We start from the raw sequence: 15,900 nt of genomic DNA on the forward strand, positions 1-15,900 counted from the left end.
TTACTCGCCTATTAAAATGTACTAAAAAATCTTAATTATATGGAAATGCTTCAAACTTGGTTATGCAAGCCCCTAACCCTTCTCCCTAAGATGAAAGCAAGAATCTTGAGTATCTTAAAGTTGAATTCTTAAGATTTATGAAGCATCCGAGAATTCACACGTATTTGTTATAATAGTTGCTAGAATAAAGTCTCACTAACTCTACTTAGCCCACATGCCCAACGAATCACATATTTCAATGTGATTTTGAAGCACATGCATCATCGTGTGATGAGAGTGGCTATCCCATGTTGGATAATCTTGACGGCTTTGGTTCGGTTCATGGATACGGGTCTGAAACGGGTAGGGGTTAGTGTATTTAGTCACATGTTTTATGTGTTTAATTAATGGTAAAGTAGTGGGCTAGGTCATGGCTTAAGTTTTATGGATTAATGAAATAGTTGGTTGGTATGTTCGTTTATTTACGTACCATGAGTATGTATTTATATGTGATGTTTAGCAATTAATGAAATTGCGTTTTAAGCAGTAAAACGAATCTTCTTTGGTGAGTTTTTCTTGTGTGTGATTGAAGCTTGAAACCCAACAATTGATTTGAGAGCTATAGGCTCGTATCATGGGATTCGTGAAGTTGAGAAACGTGAGCAGGTTTGGGAGTCGACTTTCGGAGAAGAGGGAGCGGTCCATTAGACCGTGGGGCTGAGAAGTAGAGAATAGTGGTGTTAGTAACCAAGAAGGTTAAGTTCATGAGTGGTTGTAGAAGTTCAAAGAAAAGAAGAAGGAGCGGGTTCTGACTGAGCCATAGTACAGGTTCTGAGTGAACCGAACACGGTTCCGAGTGTGCCGGGAAGATAAAACAAAGAAGAAGATCTGTTTGTTCAAGATTGTTCTATGTGAACGAAGAAGTACCGAGATGTGTGATCGGAGAGGAGACGAAATCTACACAAGAAAAGGGTTCTGGGTGAACCGGGAAGAGTGGTGATCTGTGTGATTTGAAAGAGTTTTATCAGAGTGGTGAAAAGGTCCCCTGAGAGCCACAAAAAGAATCTGCGTGTTTCGTTGAAGAACGATTTTGTGTGATTTGGTTAAGAAGAGGAAACCAATGAAAAAAGGTGTTCTACATGAACGTGAATGTGTTATGTGTGAACAAAAAGTGGAAACGAATCTCTGTGATTCTTTGATGTCGATATAGATTGTCATGCAATATTTTTGAAAAGGCATGGAGGTGAAGAAGTTGTGGTTACCATTGTTGGCGGAAGCCATTATCATCATTTTCATGTTGGGATTCAAGAGGATATGCAGCGGAATTAAGAGGACTGTTTTGATTGGTATTCATGATGGAACAAGAACAAAATATGCAGAAATAGTGAAATGAACGAATGGAGGGAAACAATGGAAGAAAGATGGACAATTCGAATAGAATATTCAGAATGTCTTGGTACCCGATCTTGATGCCGGTCATTACATATTTATACCTGAGATTTGGCGGTTGTTTTGTGGCGGGAATAACTGCCATAGGCAGTTTGAATATCCCACCCGCTTATCTCATCATTCATAAGCTATAATACCTATCGGACATATAAGTTTGCATAATAAATACTAACATAATTAAGTTTACATATCTAACACAACCCCCTAAACTTGATTATGCTTAGACGCATGCATCAGGACACTCCGGTTAGTTTCATCCACGGCTTTCCTTGCTTGCTTGAAATCAAATCTAGGGTGTTTCTTCTCCATCTTCATTGCACCTTCCCAGTCATTTCCTGCAAATAAGGCATAGTGTTGAATGGCTTCTTCGTCTTGAACGTCTCCGTCACTCTTCCTCCTTTCATGGTAGACTTCTGACGGACCGGCTTTTGTTCAACCACCTCTTTATCAATCACCCTTCCTTGCACCGTCTTGAACTTGTGATAGTAAACTAGAACATCGAGATACATCGCATATATAATCCTCATGAATTCACCATGGTGATATTCATAGCCCATATCCTTCGCAACAACAGCCCATAGATTGTTATCAGACACATTCCTATAGCCTCCGTCACATTTAACCACCATGTATAAACCGAGCAAGTCCACTTTCCTGTTATGAGACGTGTATGGTGGAATGGGTCGTGTAGTAATTCCCAGTTTGACATTGATGAACCATGTGAACATTTCTTTGAATTTTTTCTCCAATTCATGTTTATACTTAAACACAAATTCTCCATCCTCCATCATTTCCAGCAGTGACTTGCAGTCAGAAAAATCATGGAATTCCATAGCATGAATAATCATTTGACTCCAATCGGGTTCTTGTGTGGATAAATTCAGATCTTAAAGTAAGAATTAAGATAATTCTCCTTGTGTTCATCATTCACTGCACTTAAATCGATCACCCTTTGTTTCACTTTCAAACCAATTTCTTCCTCTTTGGTTAAACCATTTAAATTATTCACCAAATTAGTGATCGGTGTAGAAAACATTGGGTATATCTTGCATGTATCGCCGGATTTTTTAACCGTATAACCTTGTAGTTTTAACTGATCAAGGCTTAATACATTTCGATCTAATTCCGGTGCATAAAACACACTTTGCATACGTAACATTGCATTACCGGATCTGATTTCCACAGCCCCGATTCCCCGAATAAACAGAAAGTTATTCTCCCCAGATTTCGTTTCCACCCAACCAAATGTTTGATTCGTTTAAACACATTTAGATTACCGGGAAAGTGATGATTAAACATTGAACTAACATTCCATATATCACCCCACTGAGCACCTTCCGTTCGGGTAATGATCATCTCTTGACGGTTGACGACTTCATCTTCATGTCTCTGAATTCCAGTGTTGATCACTTGTTTGTTTAATTGAGTGGCTTCGTCATGTTCCTTCGCTTTGCACGAGTAAATCTGATGGCCGGGTTGATGACAGTAATAACACAGCCTTACACAAGGGAATTTCTTCTCTTTTTCGTCGTTGCCGTGGGATGAATTTCTGCCGTCTTTGAAACCTTGGCTTTGATGCCACTATGTTGGCAGAAGCCGTTATCATCATCTTCATGTTGGGATTCAAGAGCGTTTGCAGCGGAATTAAGAGGACTGTTTTGATTGGAATTCATGATGGAACAAGAACAAAATATGCAGAAACAGTGAAATGAATGAATTGAGGGAAAAAATGGAAGAAAGATGGACAATTCGAACAGAATATTCAGAATGTCTTGGTACCGGATCTTGATGCCGGTCATTACATATTTATACCTGAGATTTGGCGGTTATTGTGTGGCGGGAATAACTGCCATAGGAAGTTTGAATATCCCACCCGCTTATCTCATCGTTCATAAGTTATAATACATATCAGACTGATGTAGTGCGCAGTACGATAATGAAGATCGAACACGTTGATTCTAAGAATACCCGTGTAGTTCTTCCCCAACCCCCAAATTGCAACCCAAAGGCCATGGAATCTGAAGTGAAAATTCAGTTTTCTTAAAATTCAAGTCTGATTGTTTCAATTACTAAAGGGACAGATAAATAAGAACAGAAATTCGAAATGGGCCTAAAAAAGATAACGGGCCAAACAAACGGCCTAACACAAAATGCCCAAAATAGTCCAAAAAACATAAAAATGCAAATAACTAATAGAAATAAGCATTTTTTTGGCGCGGACGATGACCCAAACCGCCATAGCATTTGCAGCAAGATGGAGCTCGTTCTTACGTTCGTTTCGCCTGGTCGCACGCCCAAAACGGATCCCCGTAGCCCAAGTTAGAGCCATTTTAGTGAAGCCCCCTTTGCTACACGATCCTGGGCCTCCAAATACAAGATGGCCCGCTCTTCCACACTTGGGCCCGCATCACGGACATATAAGTTTGCATAATAAATACTAACATAATTAAGTTTACATATCTAACAACCATCAGATTAGGAAAAAGAGACAAGCGAATGTCGGTTTTCTTTGTTTGGAATAATATTATGAACTACATTTTAATATTGAAAATGGTGGTTTCATAATTGTTGGATAAGTATTGAGTTATAGTTCAATTTCAAATCTGAATTTTGAAGTCACCATTCAAGTCACAAAGGAAAATATGGGCCGTAAAAAAATGGAAGCAAGTAGCAAGCACCTCTAGTTATAGTCAAGAAAAACAGAGCGTTGTGAGGTGATCGGAACCGGCTTACCGGTGGGATTCAAGAGTTGAACGAGATGTTGTTTAGGTGTGGAATTGGTAACAAACCGTACTGAGTGAAGGATGTGTAGGGCTACCAAAATGGGTGAGTAAAAAAAAACAGCGAAGATGAAGTTAGCAAGTGATTGAGCAAGAATCAATAGTAAAAATAGAGTCGGATCTGTGTGAACCGATCAAGCAAGAGAGCTATAAACCTGTGTGTTTCAGTTAAGGAGAAGAAGCCAACGTCAAGATTATGGGGGTAAATGTAGGATAATCTTGACGGGTTCGGTTCGGGTCATGGATACGGGTCTGAAACAGGTCATGGCTTAAGTATTGTTGATTGAATCAGGTAGTTGGTTGGTATTATTCTTTATTTACGTAGCATGAGTATGTATTTATGTGGGTTTTAAGCAGTAAAACAAATATCCTATGATGAGCTTTTCTTGCATGTGATTGAAGCTTGAAACCCAAAATCCCACCCACCCATGTAATTCGTATATGTACGTGGATGAATGCTTCAAACCTTATTCCCTGAAATGTGACATAGAGATACACGACAATGTATTGTGAAAACTAATGTAAATATGTGTTGTTTGAAGTATATCATAAGCAGATATGCACAACTACATAATTTTTTAGTCTTAGCAAACATACTAAATAAAAGGGCCAGAAGCGTAATTAATAGATAAATAGTGTAAAAATGAGGGGTTAAAATGGAAAATCTCACATGAATGCACCATTATAAATAATCAAGGCTCTCACTATCTGCACATCATGGCAGGCTATCTGCACACTTAGGGTTTGCATACGCTGCGTATTGACCAATACGCAGCGTATAGGGTTAGCTCATTACGCTGCGTAGAGGCCAATACGCAGCGTATGTAAGGGGTAGGTACACGACCAGACAGTCAAACCTAGTACCATGTCAAATCAGTCTGACATAGGGTGCGTATTGATCAATACGCAGCGTATAGAGGTAACCCTATACGCTGCGTAGTGGTCAATACGCAACGTATGTCAGACTGATTTGACACCGATACGATATGGTCCAGGCACGTGAATAAAGTAATACGGAGAGTAGAAAGCAATACGCTGCCTATTGAAGTGTCACATGAAAGTCTATTTATCCATTCATTCATATATGTTCACAATTCGAATTCAATCTCCTCTGCTTTCTTTTTCATCTTCTTCTTCGGTAAACAATTTACACACTAAACCAAAATTATTTGTTCAGTTTTTTTGTTCAATCTTGTTAAAATGTCATCATTTTGGAACGATAATTATTTCGATAATCGCTATTCTAACGACACATGGGGAGCAAATGCTACCAATGACGAGGAGGAGGTTGTGTCTGGAGTCCCTGTTGATCAAAAAACACAGTTGCTAGACTTGAACAAGACTCCCACTCCACCTGTTGATGAACCAAATTACCTGGCGCATCAAGTGTATCCAGATTACGGATACGGGTATGAATCTTCGTACGTGCAACAAAGTGGATACGGTGCTGAGAATGCACTTGTTGATGAGCCATATTACCCGACGCAGCAATTTTATCCGGGTTACGGGGTATACGGGGATGAAGGTGGATACGGAAGTTACAGTGGATACGGTGGTGAAGGTGGATACGGGGGTGAAGGTGGTTACAGTGGATACGGGGGTGAAGGTGGATACAGTGGATACGACAGATATGGGGGTGAAGGTGGTTACAGTGGATACGGGGGTGAAGGTGGATACAGTGGATACGATAGATCTAGGGGTGATAGTGGATACGGTGGATACGGAGGCTACGGTGGATACGAAGAACATGGTGGATATGGTTATGAGCCCCGTAACACATCACTTTATGAACCATCTACCCCGGGCAATCCGTTTCAAATAAATGAGGTATCACATTAAAATTATTATTATTATTATTATTGTTAAAAACTTTATATTTATTATTATTATTATTGTTATTATTGTTAAAATACTATAATTATAATTATAATTGTTATTATTGTTATTATTATTATTATTATTGTTATTATTATTATTATTAATATTATTATTATTATTATTGTTAAAAATATTATAATTATAATTATTATTATTGTTAAAAACTATATTTCAATTTAATTATTTAACTTGAATATCACTGATTTAAAATAATTATTATGGCCTTGGAATCATTTTAAATAAATAAAATGAATTAAAGTGGTTAAAATAACAATAAATAAGTTTATCTAAATAATTTAATATAATAAAAATTCATATTCTAACACATCTAAACTGGTAGCCCAGTTGGTTTGTGCGTTGTTTTGTTTGCGGGAAGGCGCGGGTTCGAGTCCCGTCCTTGTCCGGTTCGTTTAAGGTAACCCTTTTTTTTTCTGAATTTAATTAATAATTATATTAATCCTAACTAGTGTATATAAGGAATTAAGTTTCATATTCTAACAGCTACTCGTAGGAGGATAAACTGGTTAAGGCGTTGCGGTTCTAAACCAGAGGTCACGAGTTTGATCCTTACAAGGGCCGGTTCTTTAAAGAAGACCCCCTTTTTACCGATTTTTATATATTTACACTTTGGTCCCTGAAGTTTCAAATTTTACAAAAATAGTCCCTGAAGTTTCAAAAATTGTCACAAATGGTCCCTGAAGTTTTTAAAATTGACACAAATGGTCCCTGAAGTTTTGAAAATTGATACAAATGGTCCATGTACTGTTCAGTTAAGTATGCTAACTGAGTTAGTGTTTAAAGAAGAAATCTTTATATGAAAGTTAACCTGGTTAAACCATTCAGTTAAAATAGTTTCAATAATGACCATATTAGTCCCTGAAGTATGAGTTTCAATTATATATTGTAATAATAATAATTATTATTATTATTATTATTATTATTATTATTATTATTATTATTATTATTATTATTATTATTATTATTATTAACGTAACTTTTTTAGCGTTTCATGTCTCTAACTGATTTGAAGAATTGGGTAAAAGAAACAGGAAAGGAGTATGGTTACGTAATTATTACCCGCCGATCAAAAAATATTGGCGGTACTACTGGGATGGTATGGCTTGTGTGCGACCGTAGTGGTGAGCACCGTAGTAAAGCAACAGTTAGGAAAGCTGGTAGCAAAAAAATCGGTTGCCCATTTTCATTACTCGCCATCCGGGACGTGACGAATGACACGTGGGAGTTAAAAGTGGACAACGCGAACCATAACCACCAACCTACGACGAGTCTGTTGGGCCACGCTTTTGTGCGAAGATTTACTGAAGCCGAATACAAGCTAGTGGAGCAGCTAACTGCTCAAAACATGGAGCCACGTATCATATTTCAAACCCTAAGAAAGAAGTTCCCTGACAGCCTGCATGTTCAGAAAGAAGTGCAAAATGCGGTACAAAAAATTAGAGCGACACTAATGGACGGAAAGACTCCTATGCAGGCACTGGAAAGCCTGCTGCATGACCACCGATTCATTTACGACACTCGACAGGAACCCAAAATAGATGTCGTAACAAAAATTTTCTTTGTTCATCCTTATTCAATCACTATGTGGCGTGCATTCCTGCACGTGATGTTTATCGACGCGACCTACAAAACAAACCTCTACAACATGCCATTTGTCCAGGTTGTGGGTGTGACGTCGACTGGGAAGTCTTTTTGTATCGGACATGTCGTTATTTGTAAAGAACGAAGGGGTAACTACGTGTGGGTGCTTGAGCGGATCAAGTCAATCTTGCATGAATGTATGATGCCGCGTGTGATAGTCACGGATAGGGAGCTTGCCCTAATAAACGCTTGTTCTAAAGTATTCCCAAATGCAACCAGGCTTCTATGCCAGTTTCACATCGAACAAAATATAGTTAGACAGTGCAAGAAAGGGTTCGATAAAGAAGATTGGGGGAAATTTATGACGTACTAGCGGAGAGTGTGCGAATCTACTTCAGAGCCCATGTACAAGTACAACTTGGAGAAAATGTATAACCGACTCGTGGTTGCCAACCGAGAAATTAAGTGTTCCTTCAACAAACGACTCACCCAACCTATTATATTTTACACACGCTTTTACATTTCATTATTTTATTTTTGCAGGTGTCTATGATTACGTCTACGAAAACTGGCTCAAAGACTATAAAGAAATGTTCGTTTATGCGTGGACCGATAAGTGTCGCAACTTTGGTCAGCGCACCACCAACAGAGTTGAGAGCCAGCACGCAAATTTAAAAAGATACATTACGCGCGGGAGTTCATTAGTGCGAATAGCAAGATGCGTCATTGATATAGTTGAAACATAGTACGATGAAATACAAAAAAAATTCACGGATAGCCTCGAAAAAACGATGAACCACCACAGACACCCGTTGTTGGACAACCTACGTGGAAAGGTTTCCCATGAAGCACTTGATTTGCTGGAAAAAGAGCTAATGAAGAAGCTGGAGGTGTTGCGGAAACTTAACGCATCATGTGGTTGCCATATGTGGCTTAGCTGTGGATTGCCGTGTGCTTGTAGGCTGGAAAACTACAAACGTACAGGTAAAAAATATTAAAACCACAAACCTTTTGTTATTTTGTACGATTTAGCTGTTTCTCACACCGTATTAACTTAACTGTGCAGGGCGTATGATACAACTCGACAACATAGATGTATTCTGGCGTAAGCTTGACTTGCTCCCGTGTAAACTGGTAGACGAGGAAGTCGATATTGTAGCAGAGCTCAATAATGTGCGGCAACATTTAGATGCGCAGTCCCCCGTTCAGCAAAAGAGTATGCTTTCAAAGATAAAACCGGTCTTCACCCCGAAATCGTCAACCAAGAAACCACCGATCGTCCAACAAAATACTCGCGGTCGGCCTACATCAAAGAAAGTACAAGAAAGGCTAGATGAAGATGCGAGGTTAGACGAAGCTGCGAGATACAGCTCCTATGGCGAGGACAGCAACGTATATACCGCTTCCCCCAAACATAGGTACGATTTACCCCGACATAGCTCATACGTACCGTCAGAGGGCTCTCGTGGAACTGGTTCGGTTGTGAAGTCTGAAAAACCTAAAATGCAACCAAACAGTTCAACGAGTTCTAAAAAGAAGGAGACGCGGGATGATCAGGGTTTTCCATTAATGAAGGGGGACGAGCACTTGTTAAGCATTAAGAGGTTTAAGAATCAAATTCCATCAGAGTTTCACTCTTACATATCGCGTATACAAGATGTGACCCAAGACGGTCATTATGGGTACAGGTCTGTAGCTGTCGGTTTAGGTTTTATGGAACACGCATGGCCCCGTATTCGAAGTGATTTACTACTGGAGATTGACCATAACAAGCAGCGTTGGAAGCATGTATTTGAAACATATAACAAAGGAGACTTTAAACGAATACGTAACAACATCGAATGGAATTCAGTGAAAGGGTGCGATCAAAGTCACTGGATGGAAATGCCCCACTTAGGGCTTCTCATAGCGCAAAGGTATAATATTGTCCTCCACGTGCTAAGCATCGAATGGAGCTCTACCATCTTCCCATTAACGGATGCTCCACTAGATCCACGACCTCAAGCGATAACGCTCGTACATGTTGACGGGGGACACTTCATACATGCTAAGTTAGAAGGAGACTACCCCATGCCTTTAGTGACCCCGTTGTGGTCGACACATCTATCAATAGCTGCGAAACGGTGGGAAGAAATGTATAGACCGCGGTTACAGCACTACTACGAGTTAATCAATCCTAAATCAGACTCAGACAAAGACAAAGACAAAGAACCGAGTTTAAATGTTATTGAAAATTAAGCGGAAACTTGTATTTTTGTAAATTGTAGAAATTTTTTAATTTATAAAGTTTGTATCATTTTTTATTTTTATAATTCATATTTTTTGTATTATTTTTAGCTTTTTTAAATTATATTTGTATTATTTATCAAGTAATATTGTTTTCTATAAATTTAAACAAAGGAAAACACAAAAAAAAATGTAGCTTTATATACGCTGCGTAGGGATCCCGACGCAGCGTATGAGATTAAAATGACAAAACAGCCCCTTTTTTTGGCTACGTATTGCCACAAAACAAGGGCAAAATGGTAAAATAGTTACACTACCAGGCAGCGTATTGATCCATACGTAGTGTATGTAAAAGTCGGACAGTTTCCCCCCAAATCAAATTTTCAAAACCTATATATGTTAAATTACCATTTTACCCTTGTGTTTGGGGCAATACGAGGCTGATTATAAGGGTAAAAAGGTCATCTACCACCTTTATATACGCTGCTTATGGATCACTACGTAGCGTATAACAATAATAATAATAATAAAAATAACAATAATAACAATAATAATAACAACAACAATAATAATAATAATAATAATAATAATAATAATAAAAATAACAACAATAATAACAACAACAATAATAATAATAATAATAATAATAATAATAATAACAATAATAATAATAATAATAATAACAATAATAATAACTATAATAATAATAATAATAATAATAATAATAATAATAATAATAATAATAATAATAATACGCATCGTAGAGAACCATACGCAGCTTATATCAGGTTTGTAAATGACCTTTTTACCCTAAAAATCAGCTCCATATTGCTCCAAACACAAGGGTAAAATGGTAAAATTATTATTTTTATACGCTTCGTAGGGTTCTCTACGCTGCGTAGAGGTTCTGATTTAAATCAGAGAAACCCCTACGCAGCTCTGTTCTTCCCCAAATCTCAAAAACACACACACAAGAGAGCATACGAAGGCGACTGGCAAAATCGACGGTATACGACACGACACGAATTCGAAGTATAAAACAGGTATTTACTCAACCTATTTAAGTAATTTTGATTTTTTTTATTTTATCCGTAAATTAGATGTTTTTTAGGTAAATTAGGGTTTGGTTAGTGATTGAACTTTCGTAAATTTGGGTTTGGTTAAGCATTGATTAGTGTAATGTGTAATGCTATTTGAAACCTGTATAATGTGTAATGCAGTTTGATTCCTGTGTAATGTGTAATGCTATTTGTGTCAACTGTAATGGTTCCATGATTATATTAGACTACATATTAGAATTACTGAAGGTCCCAACAGAAAATAGTGATTTGATAGTAGCAATGGCCGTGCAATGGTCATTGCAGTTGACAGAATCATGGTTTTAAAAAATGTCCGAGGTGTACGCCTCGAGGCGGTTCGGTACAAAAACGTTCCTGAGGTGGCGCCTCACCTGTTCTAATTAAACGTACGCCTCAGTGTGGTGAGGCGTCCGTTTCGTTCCGTTCTGTTCCATTTTATCTGAGGCGGCGCCTCACCTATTCTAATTAAACGTACGCCTCAGTTTTAATCTTTATTGCTGAATCGTTACTTTGTTTAATAATTTATTGCTACTTTTTATCATTATGATGATTAGTGATTAGCGATAATTTATTGCTAATTAGTGAATATTGGTGATAATTAGTGAATATTAGCGATAATTAGTGAATATTGGTGATGTTTTAGACTAGTTGTGTCTTTTGTGATATGTTTAAATTGTTGAATCCGATGTTTAGTATTTTTTATAATATATATATATATTTATTTATTAATACCGCCTTGAACTTACGCCTCGTTCCGCCTTGAGGCAAACGCCTCGTGAGGCGGAGGGAAAACGCCTCGAAGAGCGTTTCCGTTCTTTTAGGACAGGACCATTTAATGCATATGATGTGTAACAGATCCAAGTTTTTTTAAACAGAAAACTGTTTAATGCATATGATTCTTGTGTAAACTAACCTTGAAGGCTTCATAAGCTACACGTTTAATGCACCACAATGGTTCTGTCAACTGCAATGGTCAAAGACTTTAACGGTTTTTTGTTAAAGTGATTTGATATAATGTGTAACAGATCGAAGTTTTTTTAAACAGAAAATTGTTTTTTTAAACAGAATTTTTTTAAACAGAATTTTTTTAAACAGATTTATTTTTTAAATAGATTTTTTTTAATTATTTAGTCGAAGTCTTCCCGTAAGACGCGTAGGTCCCTAACGAGCGTCGAAACTAAGATTTCACAGCCGTTTGCGGCCGCATTTGCAGCCGTGGGCCGCATTTGCAGCCGTAGCATTTGCAGCCGTTTTACGGCTGCAAATGCGGCCGCAAACGGCTGTGAAATCTTAGTTTCGACGCTCGTTTGGGACCTACGCGCCTTACGGGAAGACTTCGACTAAATAATTAAAAAAATTCTGTTTAAAAAAATTTTGTTTAAAAAAACAGTTTTCTGTTTAAAAAAACATGGATCTGTTACACATTATATCAAATCACTTTAACAAAAAACAGAATTTTAAACAGAATTTTTTAAACAAAATTTTATCTAATAAATTTTTTGCTGTTTCAGGACGAGAAAGATGGATGATGAAATGGAAATAGAAGACATTAATCCGGAGTAGCCGCAATCGCAGAAGCAGAAGTGTCCACCGGCGGATCCTCTCCTGAATCATCCGTATTTGGAGTTTCCTCCGGATTCTCACGCTGCTCTCCGTTGCGAAAAACTTCGGAAGATGCACGTCGGTGCCTATTTTGCGATTTCTTGGAAAACCCTCCGGGAGCTCGCGGCTGAAGATTGGGCGCGGGAGTTTGGTCCCCGTGATTCACCGTGGGATCGATTGTTTGTGCTAGCGTTTACACCCAGCTACAGGGAGATACTGATCGAGTTTCTGTCGTCGTTCGAGTTTCATCCTCGACGGCCAAATCAGGTTGTGAACCCTGCGCAGCCCCCTCCCCCGCCCGAGGTTTCTTTTCGCATGGCTGGCGAGGCGCGTACTATGTCACTTGCAGACTTTGCGGTGCATAGCGGATTGTATACAGAGGCTGAGATCGCTACGGATCTATATACGAAGGTACGTTTAACACAAATTTTTTATTGATATTATTATTATTATTTTAATATATAAAATTTAAGATTTAATATTAATTTAACGTTTAATAAAACCGATCATCCGTAACTTTTAAAGAATAATAATTTACATCGAGAATGTTTAATAAACATTGGTGTAAACAGGGGTTGGTAATAGTTGATAAACCCACGCTTTTAGGGTTTTGGGCTCTGATCGCGGACATCGGTTAGTGGGACCACCAACAATCCAAGGGGAGGGTTATGACGATTAAGGATCCGCTCTTCTGGTACGTTAGTTATTATTACTTTAATAATAGTTATTATTATTTAAATAGAAAATATATTTTTTTAACCTAAATTGTTTTTTTTTCTAAACAGAAAACTGTTTTTTTAAATAGAATATTTTTTTGAACAAATTTTTTTTTGACGATCTTAGTTTTGACGCTCGTAACGCGCGTACGGTCCTAACGAGCCTCGAAACTAAGTTCGGCGTTAATTTTTTTTTAGTATTTAGTCGAAGTCGAACCGTAAGGCGCGTAGGTCCCTAACGAGCGTCGAAACTAAGTTCGTCGTTAAAATATATATATTTTTTTAGTATTTTGTCGAAGTCGAACCGTAAGGCGCGTAGGTCCCTAACGAGCGTCAAAACTAAGTTCGTCGTTAAAAAATATATATTTTTTTTATTATTTAGTCGAAGTCGAACCGTAAGGCGCGTAGGTCCCTAACGTGCGTCGATCTTAGTTTCGACGCTCGTTAGGGACCTACGCGCCTTACGGTTCGACTTCGACTAAATAATAAAAAAAATTATATATTTTAACGACGAACTTAGTTTCGACGCTCGTTAGGCCCGTACGCGCCTTACGGACGTCGTCGACTAAATAATATTTTCTTTATTATTTAGTCTACGTCGTCCGTAAGGCACGTACGGGCCTAACGAGCGTCGAAACTAAGTTCGTCGTTAAAATATATATTTTTTTATTATTTAGTCGAAGTCGAACCGTAAGGCGTGTAGGTCTCTAACGAGCGTCGAAACTAAGTTCGTCGTTTTATATTTTAACGACGAACTTAGTTTCGACGTCCGTTAGGCCCGTACACGCCTTACGGACGACGTAGACTAAATAAGAAAATAAATATAATTTAACGACCATCTTAGTTTTGATGCTCCTAAGGCGTGTACGGGCCTAACGAGCGTCGAAACTAAGTTCGTCGTTAAAATATATATATTTTTTATTATTTAGTCGAAGTCGAACCGTACGGCGCGTAGGTCCCTAACGAGCGTCGAAACTAAGTTCGTCGTCTGACTTTCGACGCTCGTTAGGGACCTACGCGCCTTACGGTTGGACTTCGACTAAATAATAAAAAAATATAATTTAACCACGATCTTAGTTTTGATTCTCGTAAGGCGCGTACGGGCCTAACGAGCGTCGGAACTAAGTTCGTCGTTAAATTTTTTTTTATTATTTAGTTGAAGTCGAACCGTAAGGTGCGTAGGTCCCTAACGAGCGTCGACAGAAAACTGTTTTTTTTAATAGAAAATATTTTTTTTTAAACTTAAATTGTTTTTTTTAACAGAAAACTGCTTTTTTAAACAAAATTTTTTTTAACAGAATTTTTTTAAACAGATTTACTTTTTTAAACAGAATTTTTTTTAATTATTTAGTCGAAGTCGAACCGTCAGGCGCGTAGGTCCCTAACGAGCGTCCAAACTAAGATCGTTGTTAAAATATAAAACTTCGATCTTAGTTTCTTAGTTTCGACGCTCGTTAGAGACCTACGTGCCTTACGGTTCGACTTCGACTAAATAATAAAAATATATATATATTTTAACGACGAACTTAGTTTCGACGCTCGTTAGGCGCGTACGCGCCTTACGGACGACGTCGACTAATATTATTTAGTCGAAATTCTTAGTTCAACGCGGTGGCTTCGGAGGAATTTAATGACTTTATTGAAGATATTAGAGTTTGCGAGTATGCTCTACGTGGTCGTAAGTTTACGTAAGTTTACATTCTGTGCTGGGAACAAATTAAGTCGCATTGACAGCATTTTTGTTTCTTCTAATTTTTTTAATGAGTGGCCCAACGCGGAGTACTGGGCGCTTCCTCGGGAGTACTCGGACCATTGTCCGTTAATCCTTAAGGTGGTGTCTAGAAATTTTGGAGCGAAACCATTCCGCTTTTTCAATTCATGATTATGTCGGGAAGGTATCGAGGAGGTGGTCACTGGGGCGTTGTCTTTAGAAGGCGAGTTGGGTGGTAAGCCGGATGAACAGTTTATGAACAAACTCAAAAGAGTCAAATGTGGTATTAAAAATTGGCTCAAGGTTGTTAAGTTTAAAGAAAGGGAGGAGGAAGATTGCTTGAAAAAAGAGGTGTTCGATTTACAAGAGGTTTTGGATACTCGTGATCTTTCAGAAGAAGAGACCTGGATATTTGAAGAAGGCTCGAAGAGATTACGAAGTATTGAATTTTTTCGAAACCAAGATTTGAAACAAAAATCCCGGGTTAAGTGGGTGAAGGAAGGAGATGCAAACACGGTTTTTTTCCATGGATCGATAAATAATCGGAAGGCGTCCAATGCTATTCCTGGTCTTATAATACATGGGACTTGGGAAACTAGGCCGACTATGATCAAGAGGGAAGTTCTTCATTTCTTTGGTAATAAGTTCGTGGAAGACTTGGTGGTGCGGCCCAAGTTGGAGTGTTATGGGTTAAAGTGCTTGAATTCTATAGAAGCGAACAATTTGGTGGTGCCCTTCACGGATGAGGAAATCAAAGACGCGGTGTTCTCGTGTGGGAGTGATAAAGCTCCCGGGGGGTTTCAATTTCCGGTTTGTTAAAAAATTCTGGTCATTGTTTGCGCATGATTTTAATGCTATTTTTCAGGATTTTTACAATACCG

At 38.2% G+C, this 15,900-nt stretch overlaps 1 protein-coding gene across 1 annotated transcript; it reads left to right on the plus strand.

The window, feature by feature from the left end:
* Nucleotides 1-8,476: 8,476 nt before the first annotated feature.
* LOC110906464 lies at nt 8,477-9,923 on the plus strand. Its single transcript, XM_022151594.1, has 2 exons — nt 8,477-8,669; nt 8,752-9,923. The coding sequence occupies exons 1-2, from the start codon at nt 8,477-8,479 to the stop codon at nt 9,921-9,923; spliced, it is 1,365 nt and encodes a 454-aa protein (XP_022007286.1).
* The last annotated feature ends 5,977 nt before the right edge of the window (nt 9,924-15,900 follow it).

Source organism: Helianthus annuus, chromosome 14 (assembly GCF_002127325.2).
Source record: "Helianthus annuus cultivar XRQ/B chromosome 14, HanXRQr2.0-SUNRISE, whole genome shotgun sequence".
NCBI classification, from domain to species: Eukaryota; Viridiplantae; Streptophyta; class Magnoliopsida; order Asterales; family Asteraceae; genus Helianthus; species Helianthus annuus.